At 36.8% G+C, this 14,923-nt stretch overlaps 1 protein-coding gene across 1 annotated transcript in view; it reads right to left on the bottom strand.

Annotated features, from left to right (window-relative positions):
• Window positions 1-644: 644 nt before the first annotated feature.
• Window positions 645-14,923, bottom strand: part of FRMPD4 (FERM and PDZ domain containing 4) — a 448,829-nt gene continuing 434,550 nt past the window's right edge. The window contains exons 7-12 of the mRNA XM_034772197.1: window positions 12,976-13,083; window positions 12,191-12,373; window positions 7,204-7,342; window positions 5,496-6,557; window positions 3,916-5,178; window positions 645-2,537 (exon numbers count right to left, since the gene is read on the bottom strand). Of these exons, the coding sequence (XP_034628088.1) occupies window positions 1,201-2,537; window positions 3,916-5,178; window positions 5,496-6,557; window positions 7,204-7,342; window positions 12,191-12,373; window positions 12,976-13,083 (4,092 nt within the window). The 3' untranslated portion in view covers window positions 645-1,200. The remainder of the gene's footprint in view (window positions 2,538-3,915; window positions 5,179-5,495; window positions 6,558-7,203; window positions 7,343-12,190; window positions 12,374-12,975; window positions 13,084-14,923) is intronic.

The raw sequence follows: 14,923 nt of genomic DNA on the forward strand, positions 1-14,923 counted from the left end.
CCTTTAAAGCCTAAGAGTTGCTGAAACTCTGAATTCTTTTACCTTGCCTGTGTTGCAACTTTAATGCTACTGTATATTTTACAGAAAAGTTCTGATTAGAGAAATGCCCTGTCACAAAATGCCCTTTCTATCACCAGTAAAAGAACCTGGGTTCTTTGCTAAAAATGTTTCAGAGTTTTTTTGTTTGTTTGTTTTTTTGTTTTGGCAAAAAGGGTATTTTCTTCCAAAAGATTAATTTTATTTTGAAGGTGTTTACATTTAAACATCCAGAATCATCTGATACGAATTGTAAAATACGTTAACAAAATTGACATGATTCATTTATTTATGTTAAAATTGTACAAGAATAGTAACTTCCTAATGATTTTCCTTTGGTTTCTATTCACCAATGAAAGGATTTTAGACCTGGCCATTAGGTTCTTCAATCTTCAATGAAACCAATGCATTTCTCGCAGTTCTTTCATCATAAAAAAAATAACCCCATTTCACCTTCAATGTCCTCCACCCTTCTTCCCTACCTTCCACACAGTTATCATTTGGTCCCAAAATGCAGCATTCTACCATATATATCAGATACTATCATTTTCTCTATTTGCAATATGGAAACATTTCCTAGAAAAGAAGCATCAGGTAACCAGGCAATATGAACAAAAGAGTTATTTATTATATATATATTCTCTAGTAAGTCATAATAGTCTCTTGGATTTTAAATGTCTTTTTGCTATTTCCAATACTTAAAAATTATAATTTTAAAACATTAAATACTGTGTTATATACATTATGATTCCATTTCTTATTTCTAAATGTGGATGTAATGTTCTCCAAATGGAAATTCGGAGGGAACAGGAAACAATTCCTCTGACATCACAGGCTTTAAAAGCTCACATCATACACTTGTAGATTTGACTATATGAAAAATAGCCAAATGTCAATATGCTCTTGTGGGATTCTTTGATTTTTTGTTTTTGTTTTTTTGTCATTTTATTTAAAATATAAACAGAAGGATAGATCTGGCCAGTACTTTGTCAATGTTCGGTAGCAGAACTGTTTTTTTTTTTTATCTCATACTTATTTTTTATAAAATAACAAAATATACAGATAGAGGGAGCTGAGTTTGTTACATTAGTTCATACACATACAGTAAACAAAAGGTTTTATGTATGGCTTCGCAAAGGTAGATTATGAAGTGATGTTTGTATTTTATTTGTTTAAAAGCATTTTAAGAGAACTTGTTAGTGTGCTTACAATAGCGGCCATGGTAGTCGAATGTCGAGCCAAGAGTTTAATGCTAGGATCATCGGAGGTCTTGTCTGACACTGTTTCTGCAGCTTTCAGAAGACAAATGTAGTTTATTACGACCTCATCTATTTTAGCTATAATTTCCTGCTGCTGTGTTTCAGAGTTCATGACTTTCACTAAACGCATGCAGGCTTCTGTTAAGCAACAGAGCACTTGAAAGCTGGAAGTCATAGCTAGAAGCATTTCCTCGGGGCTTTTATCAGCCATGGCCATTTTCCTGCAGGCACTTCCCAACTGTCTCGATTCTATAGATAACAGTTGTTTAAACTGAGAAAGTTTAAGGTCATATGTTCCCGGATGTAAATCTTCCCTCCTCCCCACACTTGCTCGGACCAGAGAGAGCAGCTCATTGGCATCTTTTTGTGCTGCAAGAAATCCATCAGGCATTGCATAAGTTTTCTCTTTCATCACATTTATTCTTGTGATTTGTGCATCAAAGGCCATGTCACTGAGATTCATATCAGTTTGGACACCTTGGTCTTCAGCATTGCTCTTGTCATGTGTACTATTTAGTATCTGTTTAGGGGACTCAACAACTTTCTTCTCATTTTCAATGGAAAAAGACTGGCTGGCTGGTTCTGGTAACGAACACGGTATCTGTGGTTCATAGAGGCATGAGAGGTGGTTGTTGTCTCCATCATCTTCATCATCCTCATTGTCATTTCCTCTGCTTAGGAAACAATAGCTAAATGGGCCATGGCATCTCCAGTTGCTGGCATCTGACTTTCGTAAGGGCAACATTCTGTACTGTTTGGAGTCCTTCTGCATGGAGCTGGTGACTGAAGACCTTTTATTGTCTTTGACGTCAGTGCTATCATTCATAGAACTTTGAGAATAGCTTTTGGATAACTTTTTGCCCAGAGGGAGTTCCACCCTTTTTTCGGACTTGGAATCATCTCTTGCAGCAATGTCTAGACATTTCAGACTGAGTGTAGCCTTTTTCTTCTCAAGAAGCATCTCAATGCCTGTGGACCCTGCAGTGACGCTGCTGCTGCGTCTCAATACTTTCCTGCTGTGTGGCATTCTGAGGCTTCCTCCCATCATGTCATATGGCCATAAACTAACTGCTGCCCCACATCCCTGTTTTACTTTAGGAATGTCACAAGAGTCTTGATTTTGACTTGGCACCTTTGATTCTGAGTGAATGTTGGATGATAGCATGATGGAGTCAGTTAGAGGCTGTTTAGGAAAAGCTGAAGGCATGCCCCCTCGTCTTCCCTTTCCAGGCTCTGTGAAAGCTACACTAGGGGTAGTAGAAGAACAGAGAGAATAATTAAGCATCACACTGATAATATTCATAGAATGAATTTCCAAATATCTTTTATGGAGTTTTTTAAAAAAAATGACTTGTCCTAACAGTATTTTTCCAGGACCCCCATTTCAGCTAGTACCATGCATGAATAGTAATGTGTCTTTCAGCAAATAGTCATATGTCTTTGTGTTTCTCTAAACATGAAATTAAAAAAAAATCTATCAACATATTCTCATTTATGAATAACTGACTACTCCCTCTATTACCACACTGTGACTTATAATGTGAGGCAGCAGAAAATTGTTCCATAGAACTTTCATGAACATCACTCCTCTGCTAACTGGAATGGAAGTTTCCCATTTAGTATTTAAAGGGATATTGACAGGTTAAAAATCCCTTATGTTACTAAAATGGAAAGAATTTTGAAAATTCCATTTATTTTTATTCTGTTTCGCAATACACTTTTTTAGGCAGTGAAAAGAAACTGTTCCACTTTTGCTTCTCGTCAGTTTCATTTTTTGGTTCTCATAAACTTACACAATGCTGCTGTGTTTCAGTTGCAACCAGTAAAGGGGAAATGTTTAGACCCCAACCAAATATTGTTTTCAATTAAATTAAAAACAAACAACCCCCCCAAACCAAGATTTTATAAAATCTCTTAACATTGGATCTTAAATTATGTGATTAAGATACTGCACCTAAGCTATCCTTACAGGAAACTTATGCAATTGGTTTTTAAATTAAAAGGATGCATAGTTAATCCCATTTCTTTCTCTTCTTTACAGTTAGTGCTCTAAGCCTTTCCTGGCCTATCAATAACAACACACTTTTCATATTGTTATCTGGAGAATATTCTGTGCAACTATTTTAGCAAAAGTCACTTATTTTAGCCACATAGCAGGCAAATAGTATATAATATATGATAATTAAATCACAGATTCCCCCGCTATCCCAAATTTACATACATTGTTAAAGCTCATATGGCTCAAATATATCTAGCTCTACAGAAGTATCCAGAAAAACAAAAGAAACAAAATTTTAGAAATTCTGATGTAGCATTCAAGCAATGTTCTTTCCAATAGACAGCCTTGTCAGGGAGATTGGGAAACATTTTTAAAAAGCTAACGCTAATAGAAATGTTTTCCTGAGTGTCAACGTTGTAATTGGGGTTATTTTAGCAAAAGCCACACAGCAGAACCAGAAAGCGAGAATGACTAGAAACAGTTTAGACCTAATTTCACTGTCCACTCTAGGATGACAATATGCATTCAGATAAGAGATGATGTAATCTTCACACCTGGTTTTTACATATACACCCTATTAAATATGTGTCTTTAAAAACACATGCTTTGAAATTGCTGTACCTGTAGTTTCTTTAATCTTGGGGATCCGATGACATCCATCTCTCAAAGTGCCAAACAGTGGTTCGGCATTAACTGCTGAATGAATGGCAGGCATTGTCATTCTATGACACACAGCTTCTGACTGCTGATGTAGTTCCTTGTATGTTGTTCCATGATTTGGAAGAATGGCAACTCTTTCATCTGCTGGAATATAGCCAATGCCCTTCACAGATGAATCCGAGATAATGTGCTTAACATCAGAGGTACAAAGAGGAGATTCGATTGGGGTAGCACATGGGCTACTGCCTGTGCTGCATCCTGCATCCACTGAAGAACACTGGGAGCTTTGCAGAGAAAAATGGCCTTCACTTTGCAAAGATGACATGCGCTTGGTCAAGTGATATTCACAAAGTCTACTCACACTCTGCTCAGTTTCCGGTAGCTTTGAAGAATGTTCATCTGCATCTTCTGAGTCATTTAGGTCTTTGGCTGAAGACACATTAGTCATATCAGACAAAAAGTTTTCACCTGGGCCAAGAGCTGAAGTATCACCCTCATTAACTTCAGGATTCACTTCATTCTTAGAGCCAGTATCTGTTTTACCAAGCCCAGAAACTCTTGGAAATGTCTTCCCATTCACTGTTTCTGAGTTTGGTTTATCTGCTGCTTCATCATCGGCAGCAGCATACCATCTTTGGCGAAAAGCAGTTCTCTCCACGTTAAAAGTGCTTATGCGTTGACCATCTCTTGAAGAAAGAGTACCACATATAGCATTTAGGTCTTCATCAGTCTCTGCTTTTTTAGTTCCCTGATGCTTTTTCACAGTAGCATTACCATCACAGGCTGCTTTCACTTCACCATCAGCCATCTTACTTTTCCTTTTACTAGTGCAAGAGTATACCAAAGACCCCATGTGCAATTTGCTAAAATAGTCAGTGACAGATTTTGTTTCCATGGTCTCTGGTTCCATTTCCATATTGTCTGAATGAAGAATCTGCTTCGAAGGCACAACTTTTGACTGCAGCTCAGCAGCTTGACGACCAGCTATGGAGTGTGAGGATTTTGCAAGTGGTCCTCCAGCCTGATTCTTAGCAATGGGGAACTCTGTTTGCTCTTCCACAAGGGGTTGGTAACCTTCACTAGTGGTCAAAAACATACGTGTGGAATTTTCTGACTGTCTCTGTGCTGCGGTTAGTTCAGAACTTTCAGTCATTTCAGAAGAGTTTGTTTCATTGCCAGAATCTGAAGATGACTCAGGGCTATATGCTCGCAAGATTGCTACACCTGCATGCCACAAAAAATAAGAGCCAATTAATGAAAGCATCTGAGGCACTTGAATAAACGGATAAGAAAATGGGGTGTGTTAAATATAAAAATAAAGGGATTTTTATGGTTTATTTTAAAGCATACTCCAATTTTATTGCATAATCCCCAAGAAAGGTAATTTAGCAACATTATGGTAGTTCCACCACGTGATATGGAATGTGAGGTGTGTACATGATGGTAAAAACATATAGAATGGAATGTTTCCAAGGCTAAATGGCGCAAATGGATGAAGTGGAATGATGTTCAATGAATAAATGTAACTATGGTGAAAGAACCTGAATTGTCATTCGTCTGCTGTTCCTCTGAAGCAGCCAAAGCCTCTAGTGCTTGAAGAGTGGAGACTACAGCATCATCTAGCTCCTTGTCACACTTCCCCTCAGTATTAGTAGGGACAGCATCAATGAGTGATACTGGAATGTCATCATTTCCTAGATTACTAGCTTGCTCCTTGTCTTCTATATACTGTGTTGTTTGGTGCTGAGAGTCTTCCTCGTCTGAACTGTCCCGGAAGCCAGGTGGAGGAGCAGCAATGGCCATGTTTAAAGAATGTAATAAGAAGTCATCTTCATTATCATCACCTTCCGGAGGGGGGAGTGATGTCAAATCAATAATATCATCACTTGAACCAGAAAGACTGAGAATGGTAGGCCTACTGATTTCTCCTACCATAATGTCCTCCTCACAGCTAACTTCATCTTCATCTTCAACATCATCTGTGTTTTCCGCATAACAAATGTCATGCAACAAGGGCTCTTCTATCCCTTCTGCAGCTCCAAATATTTTGCCATCATTTATGCTTGCATAAACAGAATTTGTAGCAAACTGAATGCTTTCAACATCTGGAGACAATTCTAGACCTTTAATATCATTGGTACTACTAATATAAATAGCTCTCTGTTTGTCCAATACTTCTGGACTTTCATCCAGAAGTCTTTCATAGCCAAGGGTTTGGGGACTGATACCATCCAAGCTGTGATCTCCAAATATAAAGGATACTTTTGCTCCCCTTGGAGAGTCCTGTGCTTTCTTGGTAGATTCCAGTCCTGAGAGTGACAGTAATGACTGCTGGTTTAAACTTCTGTTTTCTCCTGCCTCCGTGGAGTCATCTTGTTTGGTCAGCCCCTGATCGAGTCCACCTGAATTATAGGTATTTTCTATGTAGAGATGCCTGTGGTCTTTTTGACACATGGGGCTTTCAGAAACTTCTGCAGTCTTCTGTTTTGGGTCTACAAATGTTCTTTGGGCCTCTTGAGCCCCTTCAGCCATGAATGTAGTAGTTTTTGGTACACAGTTCCACTCAGAAGCATGGAGATTATACTTCCCTCTATTTTCATTTCCTACAGTTTGGCAAAATAAAAGCAACAATCATTTAAAAAATGAACTGTTTCATCAAATTTTATAATATTGACTTGTTAATTCTGAATAAGCAATGTTTTAAATATAGAACAGCTGCATAAACTTGTCCCTTTTACAGTCAAAGCATTTTCAAACTCTCCTCTACTTCAAGCCATGGAGCTCTTGGTTTAAGAATTAAGATTAACTGGATGTTTTTATGCTGTGAGGGCAGAGAACTAAACTAAAACTAGGTGAAATGATAACCCAGGACTGGTTGATATGATAATCTAAAAAAACCCCAGCACCTCACATTTCTGCATGAAGACTCTGGTTGTATAAAATGTTATAACCCTGTATGCAAACAGATGATCAATTATTTGTTTCACTGTGGCACGAGGAGGAATACATTAAACATTTTATGTTACCATTAATATGAACAACGGCTGAACCTTAAAATACTATAAAGCCGAATTTATATATTACAACTGTAGGCCCCAAACTAGCAATCAGATCTGAATGGGCATACCCCTGTACCTGCACACACACTACTACTGATATCAATGGAATTTTGTCCGCGTGGGTCCAATCACAGGATCAAGGCCTTGTTTTGTAAATGTGACTTCTGTTAATGCATTATGCAATAAATACCTGTTTCTCGGTTTCCTGCATTTTTCTTGTTGGCCATGTTAAATATTGAGCGCCTTGAATCAACCAGTAGTCTATAGTATCCAGCTGTTAAACAGGCAAGGTTCATTGCATCTGATGATTCCATTAGCAAAGTAATAGGCTATGAAGGAAACAACCAAGTCTTCGTTACGGCTATTCATTCTTAATACATTTACTTGCTGAAACATGGCTTATTAAAATTAGTATATTTATAAAATGTAAATTATAGGAATTATTTCAGAAATGCTACATTGGAAAATCAAAAAATAAATTAGTTTTCCTCAGCTCTGAAAGGTCTGATTGAAAACACTATTTAGGGTTTGGAGAGATGTGAGCTGAAGCAAGGAAAATGTCTAACTGGACATTTTAAATTCACTTGATGCTTAACTAATATTTGTATTCCTGTCTATATAATTATTATTAATAAAAGCTTCAATTCTCAAATGAGTTCTAAGATGCTTAACATCTAGAACTTATTAAAAAGTTAATGTTGTTCATAAAATTTTAGAACTAAATCTTTCACCTTTCTCACTGGTGTACCCTGTGGTTCGTCTACATGGCAAGTAACTGCCTGGCAAGGCAGGGTGTGGATCTACAGCCCAGCGCCTTGCTGCACTGTAATGGCCCATGTGATCATTGCTACAGCTCGCTGAAAGTCCTGGAATGCAACACTATAGCAGTATCCACATTTATGGGAAGATTTTATTGGACCCTCCTGCAAACTAATAGACAATTGGTCCTGAAGGAGGCTGTGTACTTGCCCTCTTGATCAAAACAAAGTTCTCTGATCATAGCTGTCTAAGACAAAGCACAAAATAGGGTATATGTTGTTTTTTTTAAAAAATCCATAGCATAGAATCTTAAGCCAATAATGGACATAATTCCATGGCACCCTTATTCACATAGTATTTCACATGTGCAGTTTCAGACGTGATGAGAAAATCCAGGCAATTATTATTATGATTATTTATCATTTTGCTTCTGGGCAATTTGAGATTTTGTTCAGAAATACAGGAGCCTTGCTATAAGGACACATGCTTGCCTCAAAGCAGTCAACCTTGGGCATAAAATTAATACAAATTATTACCCAAAGATGAGTGAGTCAATTCTTGTTATGTTAGTGTTAAGACGGAGCAGGTGTGCATGTATATAGAGAGGTGTTTGAAATGCTTTCTTGATGCTGAATTTTATGAGATGATCAATAAAAGTAGATGATTTCCAGAGAGATTTTAAATGCCAAGAGTATTACTGTGACCTGCTGTTCACCCTTTTCGTAACCTAGAAGCAACTAAACTTTTATGGATGACTTTTGGGAAGTAACATGGTAGAGAGAATACTAAAAAGGAAAATTAATGGTAAAAGAAAGACTCAAGCTGTTTACACTTTTATAGAACTTTTCAACCAAAGATCTTAAAGTGCTTTACAAGCATTAACTAATTATGCTTCACAATAACCCTGAGAGATATTGTCATTCCCTTTTACTGATTGGGGAATGAACACTTAGGCCACATTCACTAGTGCCGCTACAGGCAGATGTAAATTACCCCTTCCTTACTCAGGTAGGCCCACTCCCTCCTCTTGCATCCCATGGAGGAATTCATCACAAGTGGAAGGCAAATGCTGTTAGTGATGCCCTCATTCTGGATTTCTGTCAAGGGTTTGAGCAGCTTTATTATGTACTTAAAGTATTTCCCAGTTGCTATGGTCATGCCTAGTTTCCGGCCAACATCAGTAGGCCTACCCACTGTGGTGAAACTTCTGTTTCACGTTATTTTTCAGTTATTGATAATCATATGCAAAATGTCCATATCCTTATTCATGTGCCATCATAACACTACTTTTGGTAGGTTTTTCCTTTTGACAGGAAGCAGAATAGGTATTTTGATCCTTTTGCTAATTAGTCCATATAAATCTTGCGCGACTTATTTTCCTTGTCATTCTTGATACTCGCCATTTATATTTCTCTTCCCTCACTGAACTGCCAGGTCACTACAGATTACTTCTCTGCTTTATGGTCTGTGTTGCTTAGCTATTAGTATTAGGGCTATCAAGCGATAAAAAAAATTAATCGCGATTAATCGTGCTATTAATTGCACTGTTAATAATCGAATACCATTTATTTAAATATTTTGGATGTTTTCTACATTTTCAAATATATTGATTTCAATTAAAACACAGAATACAAAGTGTAGAATACTCACTTTATATTTATTTTTGATTACAACTATTTGCACTGTTAAAAAACAAAAGAAAATATTTTTCAATTCATCTAATACAAGTACTGCAGTGCAATCTCTTTATCATGGAAATTGAACTTACAAATGTAGACTTATGTACAAAAAACCTGCATTCAAAAATAAAACAATGTAAAATTTTAGAGCCTGCAAATCCACTCAGTCCTACTTCTTGTTCAGCTAATCGCTCAGACAGACAAGTTGTTTATATTTGCAGGAGATAATGCTGCCCTCTTCTTGTTTACAATGTCACCTGAAAGTGAGAACAGGTGTTCGCATGGCACAGGCGTAGCCAACTAACAATGTGCTAAAAATTCAGATGTCCCTTCATGCTTCAGCCACCATTTGAGGGGACATGCATCCATGCTGACGACAGGTTCTGCTCAATAACAATCCAAAGCAGTGAGGACCGACGCATGTTCATTTTCATTATCTGAGTCAGATGCCATCAGCAGAAGGTTGATTTTCTTTTTTGGCGGTTTGGGTTCTGTAGTTTCCGCATCAGAGTGTTCCTCTTTTAAGACTTCTCAAGCATGCGCCACACCTCATCCCTCTCAGATTTTGGAAGGCACTTCAGATTCTTAAACCTTGGGTTGAATGCTGTAGCTATCTTTAGAAATCTCACATTGGTACCTTCTTTGCGTTTTGTCAAATCTGCAGTGAAAGTGTTCTTAAGATGAACAACATGCGCTGGGTCATCATCCGAGACTGCTATAATATGAAATATATGGCAGAATGTGGGTGAAACAGAGCAAGGGACATACAATTCTCCCCCAAGGAGTTCAGTCACAAATTTAATTAACACATTTTTTTTTAACGACCATCATCAGCATGAAAGCATGTCCTCTGGAATAATGGCCAAAGCATGAAGGGGCATATGAATGTTTAGCATATCTGGCACGTAAATACCTTGCAAAGCTAGCTTCAAAAATGCCATGCAAATGCCAGTTCTCACATTCTGGTGGTATTGTAAATAAGAAGAGGGCAGCATTATCTCCTGTAAATATAAACAAACTTGTTTGTCTTACCGATTGGCTGAACAAGTAGGAGGATTGAGTGAACTTGTAGGCTCTCAAGTTTTACATTGTTTTGTTTTTGAGTGCAATTATATAACAAAAAAAAAATCTATATTTGTAAATTACACTTTCACAACAAAAAGATTGCACTACAATACTTGTATGAGGTGAATTGAAAAATACTATTTATTTTGTTTATCATTTTTACAGTGCAAATATTTGTAATAAAAAATAATATACACTTTGATTTCAATTACAACACAGAATACAATATATATGAAAATGTAGAAAAACATCCAAAATATTGAATAAATTGCAATTGGTATTCTATTGTTTAACAGTGCGATTAAAACTGCGATTAATCGTGATTAATTTTTTTAATCGTGATTAATTTTTTTGAGTTAATCGCATGAGTTAACTGTGATTAATCAACAGCCCTAATTAGTAATATAAAGTAGTTTAGCTTTCTTAGATTCCCATCTCCTGGCTCCTTCAAACTACCTGGTCTTAAACACAGAGGGAGGATGATCTTCTGATTACATCATAGGACTAGGAGATTCCTGGCTTTGCCACAAAACTTCTGTGTGAACAAAATGAGTCATTTAATCTCTGTCTCAGTTTCCCCAACCACATAATTACCCCTAAGGGGTGCTCTGTGACATTAATAGCTATAAAGCACTCTGGGATCTTCTGATATTGTTATTGTCCAGGGAGCTAAAGAATAGAAGGTGCTCACCAGCCACTAATGTTTTCTGGTGCATCCAGATCAAGTTGCAGCAATATTATCAACTTAAATATATTGAAATAATACTTGTCAATAAAAGTTAAGTGTTTGAAAGAAGAGCTTGGTAAATATTCCATGTGTATTTTTTCCATATACCTTTGTAAGAAAGAGGAAAATTGGTAGCATCCTTAGCTTAAAAGTATTGAACTTTTGCATACTGTGCTATTTCCCACTTTAAGCTCTATTTATCCTCTATACAATTCTATAGAAAGTCTATGAAAGCTTCCACCATAAAGCTTCAAGATCTTATAAACTGCACTGAGAGGATGTAATATGCAAAATTCCACTCATTTCCACTGAGGCAAAGAGCTCAGTAAGATTCAAAAGAGGATCTTACTGAACTAACCTCGTTATCTCCATACTGATTTATATCTGCCTCTGGAGATTTCCATTACTTGCATCTGAAGAAGTGAGGTTCTTACCCACGAAAGCTTATGCTCCCAATACTTCTGTTAGTCTTAAAGGTGCCACAGGACCCTCTGATGCTTTTTACAGATTCAGACTAACACGGCTACCCCTCTGATAAAAGAGGATCAGACATTTATATGAAGAACGAGAGCCCCCACAATTACATTAGATAGAATAAAAAGAATTCAGAAGAGTTACGGGATTGGGAAGAAATTTCCCTTCTAGGCAGGTTGTTCCAGAGCTGTCCACTGTGGGGTTTCTCTTACCTTCCTCTGAAGCATCTGGAACAGAATACTGGACTAGATAGCTCACTGGTCTGATGCGATATGGAAATTCCTATGTTCCTAAGTAATCAGCTGTATGCCATTTGGCTAAAACAGTTCTACAGTACACGTTCATAATATTGGTAGCGTGAAACATTTATAACAAAATCATGCACAACTTTATCAACTATTCCAATACAGAGGGAAAATGAAAATCGTGCTATTTTAAGATACTAAATTGATACAAATCAACAGTCAACTTACTTTTACATCTAAGACATGGAGCTCAACTCTAACAGTGCTCTCATCTTCTGTAAACATCTCGATCCTGTTAACGTGGCTAAAGTCTGCTAGCAGGGCCACCAAGTTCGTTTTGGTGTTGATCACGTGGCTGATACCATAGCGGGGCCCTACTAACAAAGTCACTTCTGAACGCTTTTCTCCTTGCTATAATATAAAAAGAAGAAAATAAAAATTAAAAAGAGTAAGAAACCTGACAGGTTTTACCGAACAAAAATAAAATAAGATGAAACAAAAACACCACTTCTACCATTTCATTTTTATGAGATTTTCATTTGCACAGTATTTCTTTGCCATGAGTTAGTAAGTTCTTTGGTAAGAGGCAAAACCAAACAAAACCAACAACAGGTACATGATTGTACTAGATTTATAGTAAAATACATAAAATAAAAGTTATCTTGTCACAATTTATTTTTGTTAGAAACTGACTGCATTGTGGTTTTCATGGGTGGATGTAGAGTATATGTCTTAAAAGAATAATTTTTTATTCAACAACTTTAGTATTTTATAATTATACCCATGGTATCATCCACCAAATGAATGCTACCTCCAAGCTGCAAATCAGAATACAACGGAAGACATTTTCAAGAAGAATGAAATAAAAGTATTTGTGTGGTTTGATCCAATATAGTGTATATGTTATTTTAGAATGTTTGATTTGGACTTGAACTTCCTTAAAGCAAATGTGTGAATCAGGCAGATACAAATTAATTGGAGAAAATTATCAAGAAAATAAAGGAAAAAGTTACCACTAATGTTGCCTTGAACACACGCCCCCCGTATAATCGCAGATCGCTGAGGAACTTGAGATAATGCACCTTGGCTTGCAGAGCAGACAGCTGAGGAGAAGGAAACTTCTGATGTTATTACAGGAGTAAGATGCAATGGGGGAAATCAACACATATGGAAATGGAAGAATTAAAACATGATTACACAGCCTAAGGAGACTGGACTGTGACAAGAGCTCATCAGACTGACGATAAATCATTACATATTTGACTTCCTGATGAAGGAACAGGATTTCAGATCTTGGAATTAAAATCTTATTTATTTTGATCAGATGTACTCAAGACTCATGCATGGGTTGCATCAGGGCACTGCAAGTACATTGGAACTTTTCCAGTAAAAGGAAAATGTTAGACTACTCAGATTAAACATCTGTTCATTGAGGGATTTCAAGGGTAGACTGGAGTTTCTATTCATAATCACCATCAGTAGCAGTTCTTTAAAATTTGGTTTACCAATGTGAATTTAAAAAGAACGTGATGTTTAAAAAATTGTTAAGAACAGCTATATATGGCACATTTTGCTAGATACTTGTGATATATAGGATTTTATTTCTAAATTACTTCTAAGAAGTTTTTTTTAAACAAACAATAATTTAGTCACTTTTCTACTACCCGTAACAGAGGGTGAACCTGAAAAATAGAAAGAGAGACAGACAAACATGCCATAATTTATTTCCACGAAAAATAGGAATAATTTACAAATAGGTTTAAATGAAGGTTTTGGGGGGCAGGAGTGTGATGTTTGCTTGCTGTTTCATTTTTTGGGGAAAACAATTTAAAAATTAAGAACTAAAGTACAATTTTTAGACTGAAAAAAAAAAAAGCTCTTCAGTTCATACAAATAATGTAGTCCAAAATCTGCAGCCCTTGCTCAGGCAAAAACGTCAAAATCCACAGTTTAAAAAAATATATTTTGCATACAAATCAAGCCCCCCTTAGTTCCAAAAAGTGGGCACATGGACAAATTGCTAAGGAGGAGTACAAAAGAATAGCATAAGCATGTCAGAACAAAATCAGAAAGGCTAAGGCACAAACTATCTAGGAAGAGATCTAAAAGGCCATCAGACAAGGTTCTTTAAATTCATTAGGAGCATGAGAAAGACGAAGGAAAGTGTAGGCTCTCTACTTAGTGGGGAAGGAGAGCTAATAACTGATGACATCAAGAAAACTGATGTGTTTAATGCCGATTTTGCTTCAGTCTTCACAAAAGATTAATGGTGACCACACAATATTAACGAGGAGGAAGGAATGCAAGCCAAAATAGTGAAAGAATAGGTTAAAGAATATTTAGATAAGTTAGATGTATTCAAGACAGCAGGGCCTGATGAAATTCATCCTAGGGTACTTAAAGAACTATTTGAAGCAATCTTGGAACCGTCAGCAAGTATCTTTGAGAACTCCTGGAGGATGGGAGAGGTCCCAGAAGACTGGAGAAGGGCAAACATAGCACCTATCTTTAAAAAGGGGAACAAAGAGGAATAAGGGAATTATAGTCCAGCCAGCCTAACTTCGATACCTGGAAAGGTATTGGAACAAATTATTAAACAATCAGTTTGCAAGCATCTGGAGGATAATAGGGTTATAAGGAATAGCCAACAGGGATTTGTCAAAACAAACCTAACCAACCTAATTTCCTTCCTTGACAGGGTTACTGGCCTAGTGGATATGAGGAAACAGTAATTATGATATATCATGATTTTATAAGGCTTTGACATAGTCCCACATGATATTCTTATAAGCAACCTAAGGAAGTGTGGGCTACATTAAATTGGTATAAGGTGGACAACTTGTTGAAAGACCATATTCTGCAAAAAGAACAGGAGTACTTGTGGCACCTTAGAGACTAACAAATTTATTAGAGCATAAGCTTTCGTGGACTACAGCCCACTTCTTCGGATGCATCCGAAGA

This window comes from Trachemys scripta, chromosome 1 (assembly GCF_013100865.1).
Source record: "Trachemys scripta elegans isolate TJP31775 chromosome 1, CAS_Tse_1.0, whole genome shotgun sequence".
NCBI lineage: Eukaryota > Metazoa > Chordata > Testudines > Emydidae > Trachemys > Trachemys scripta.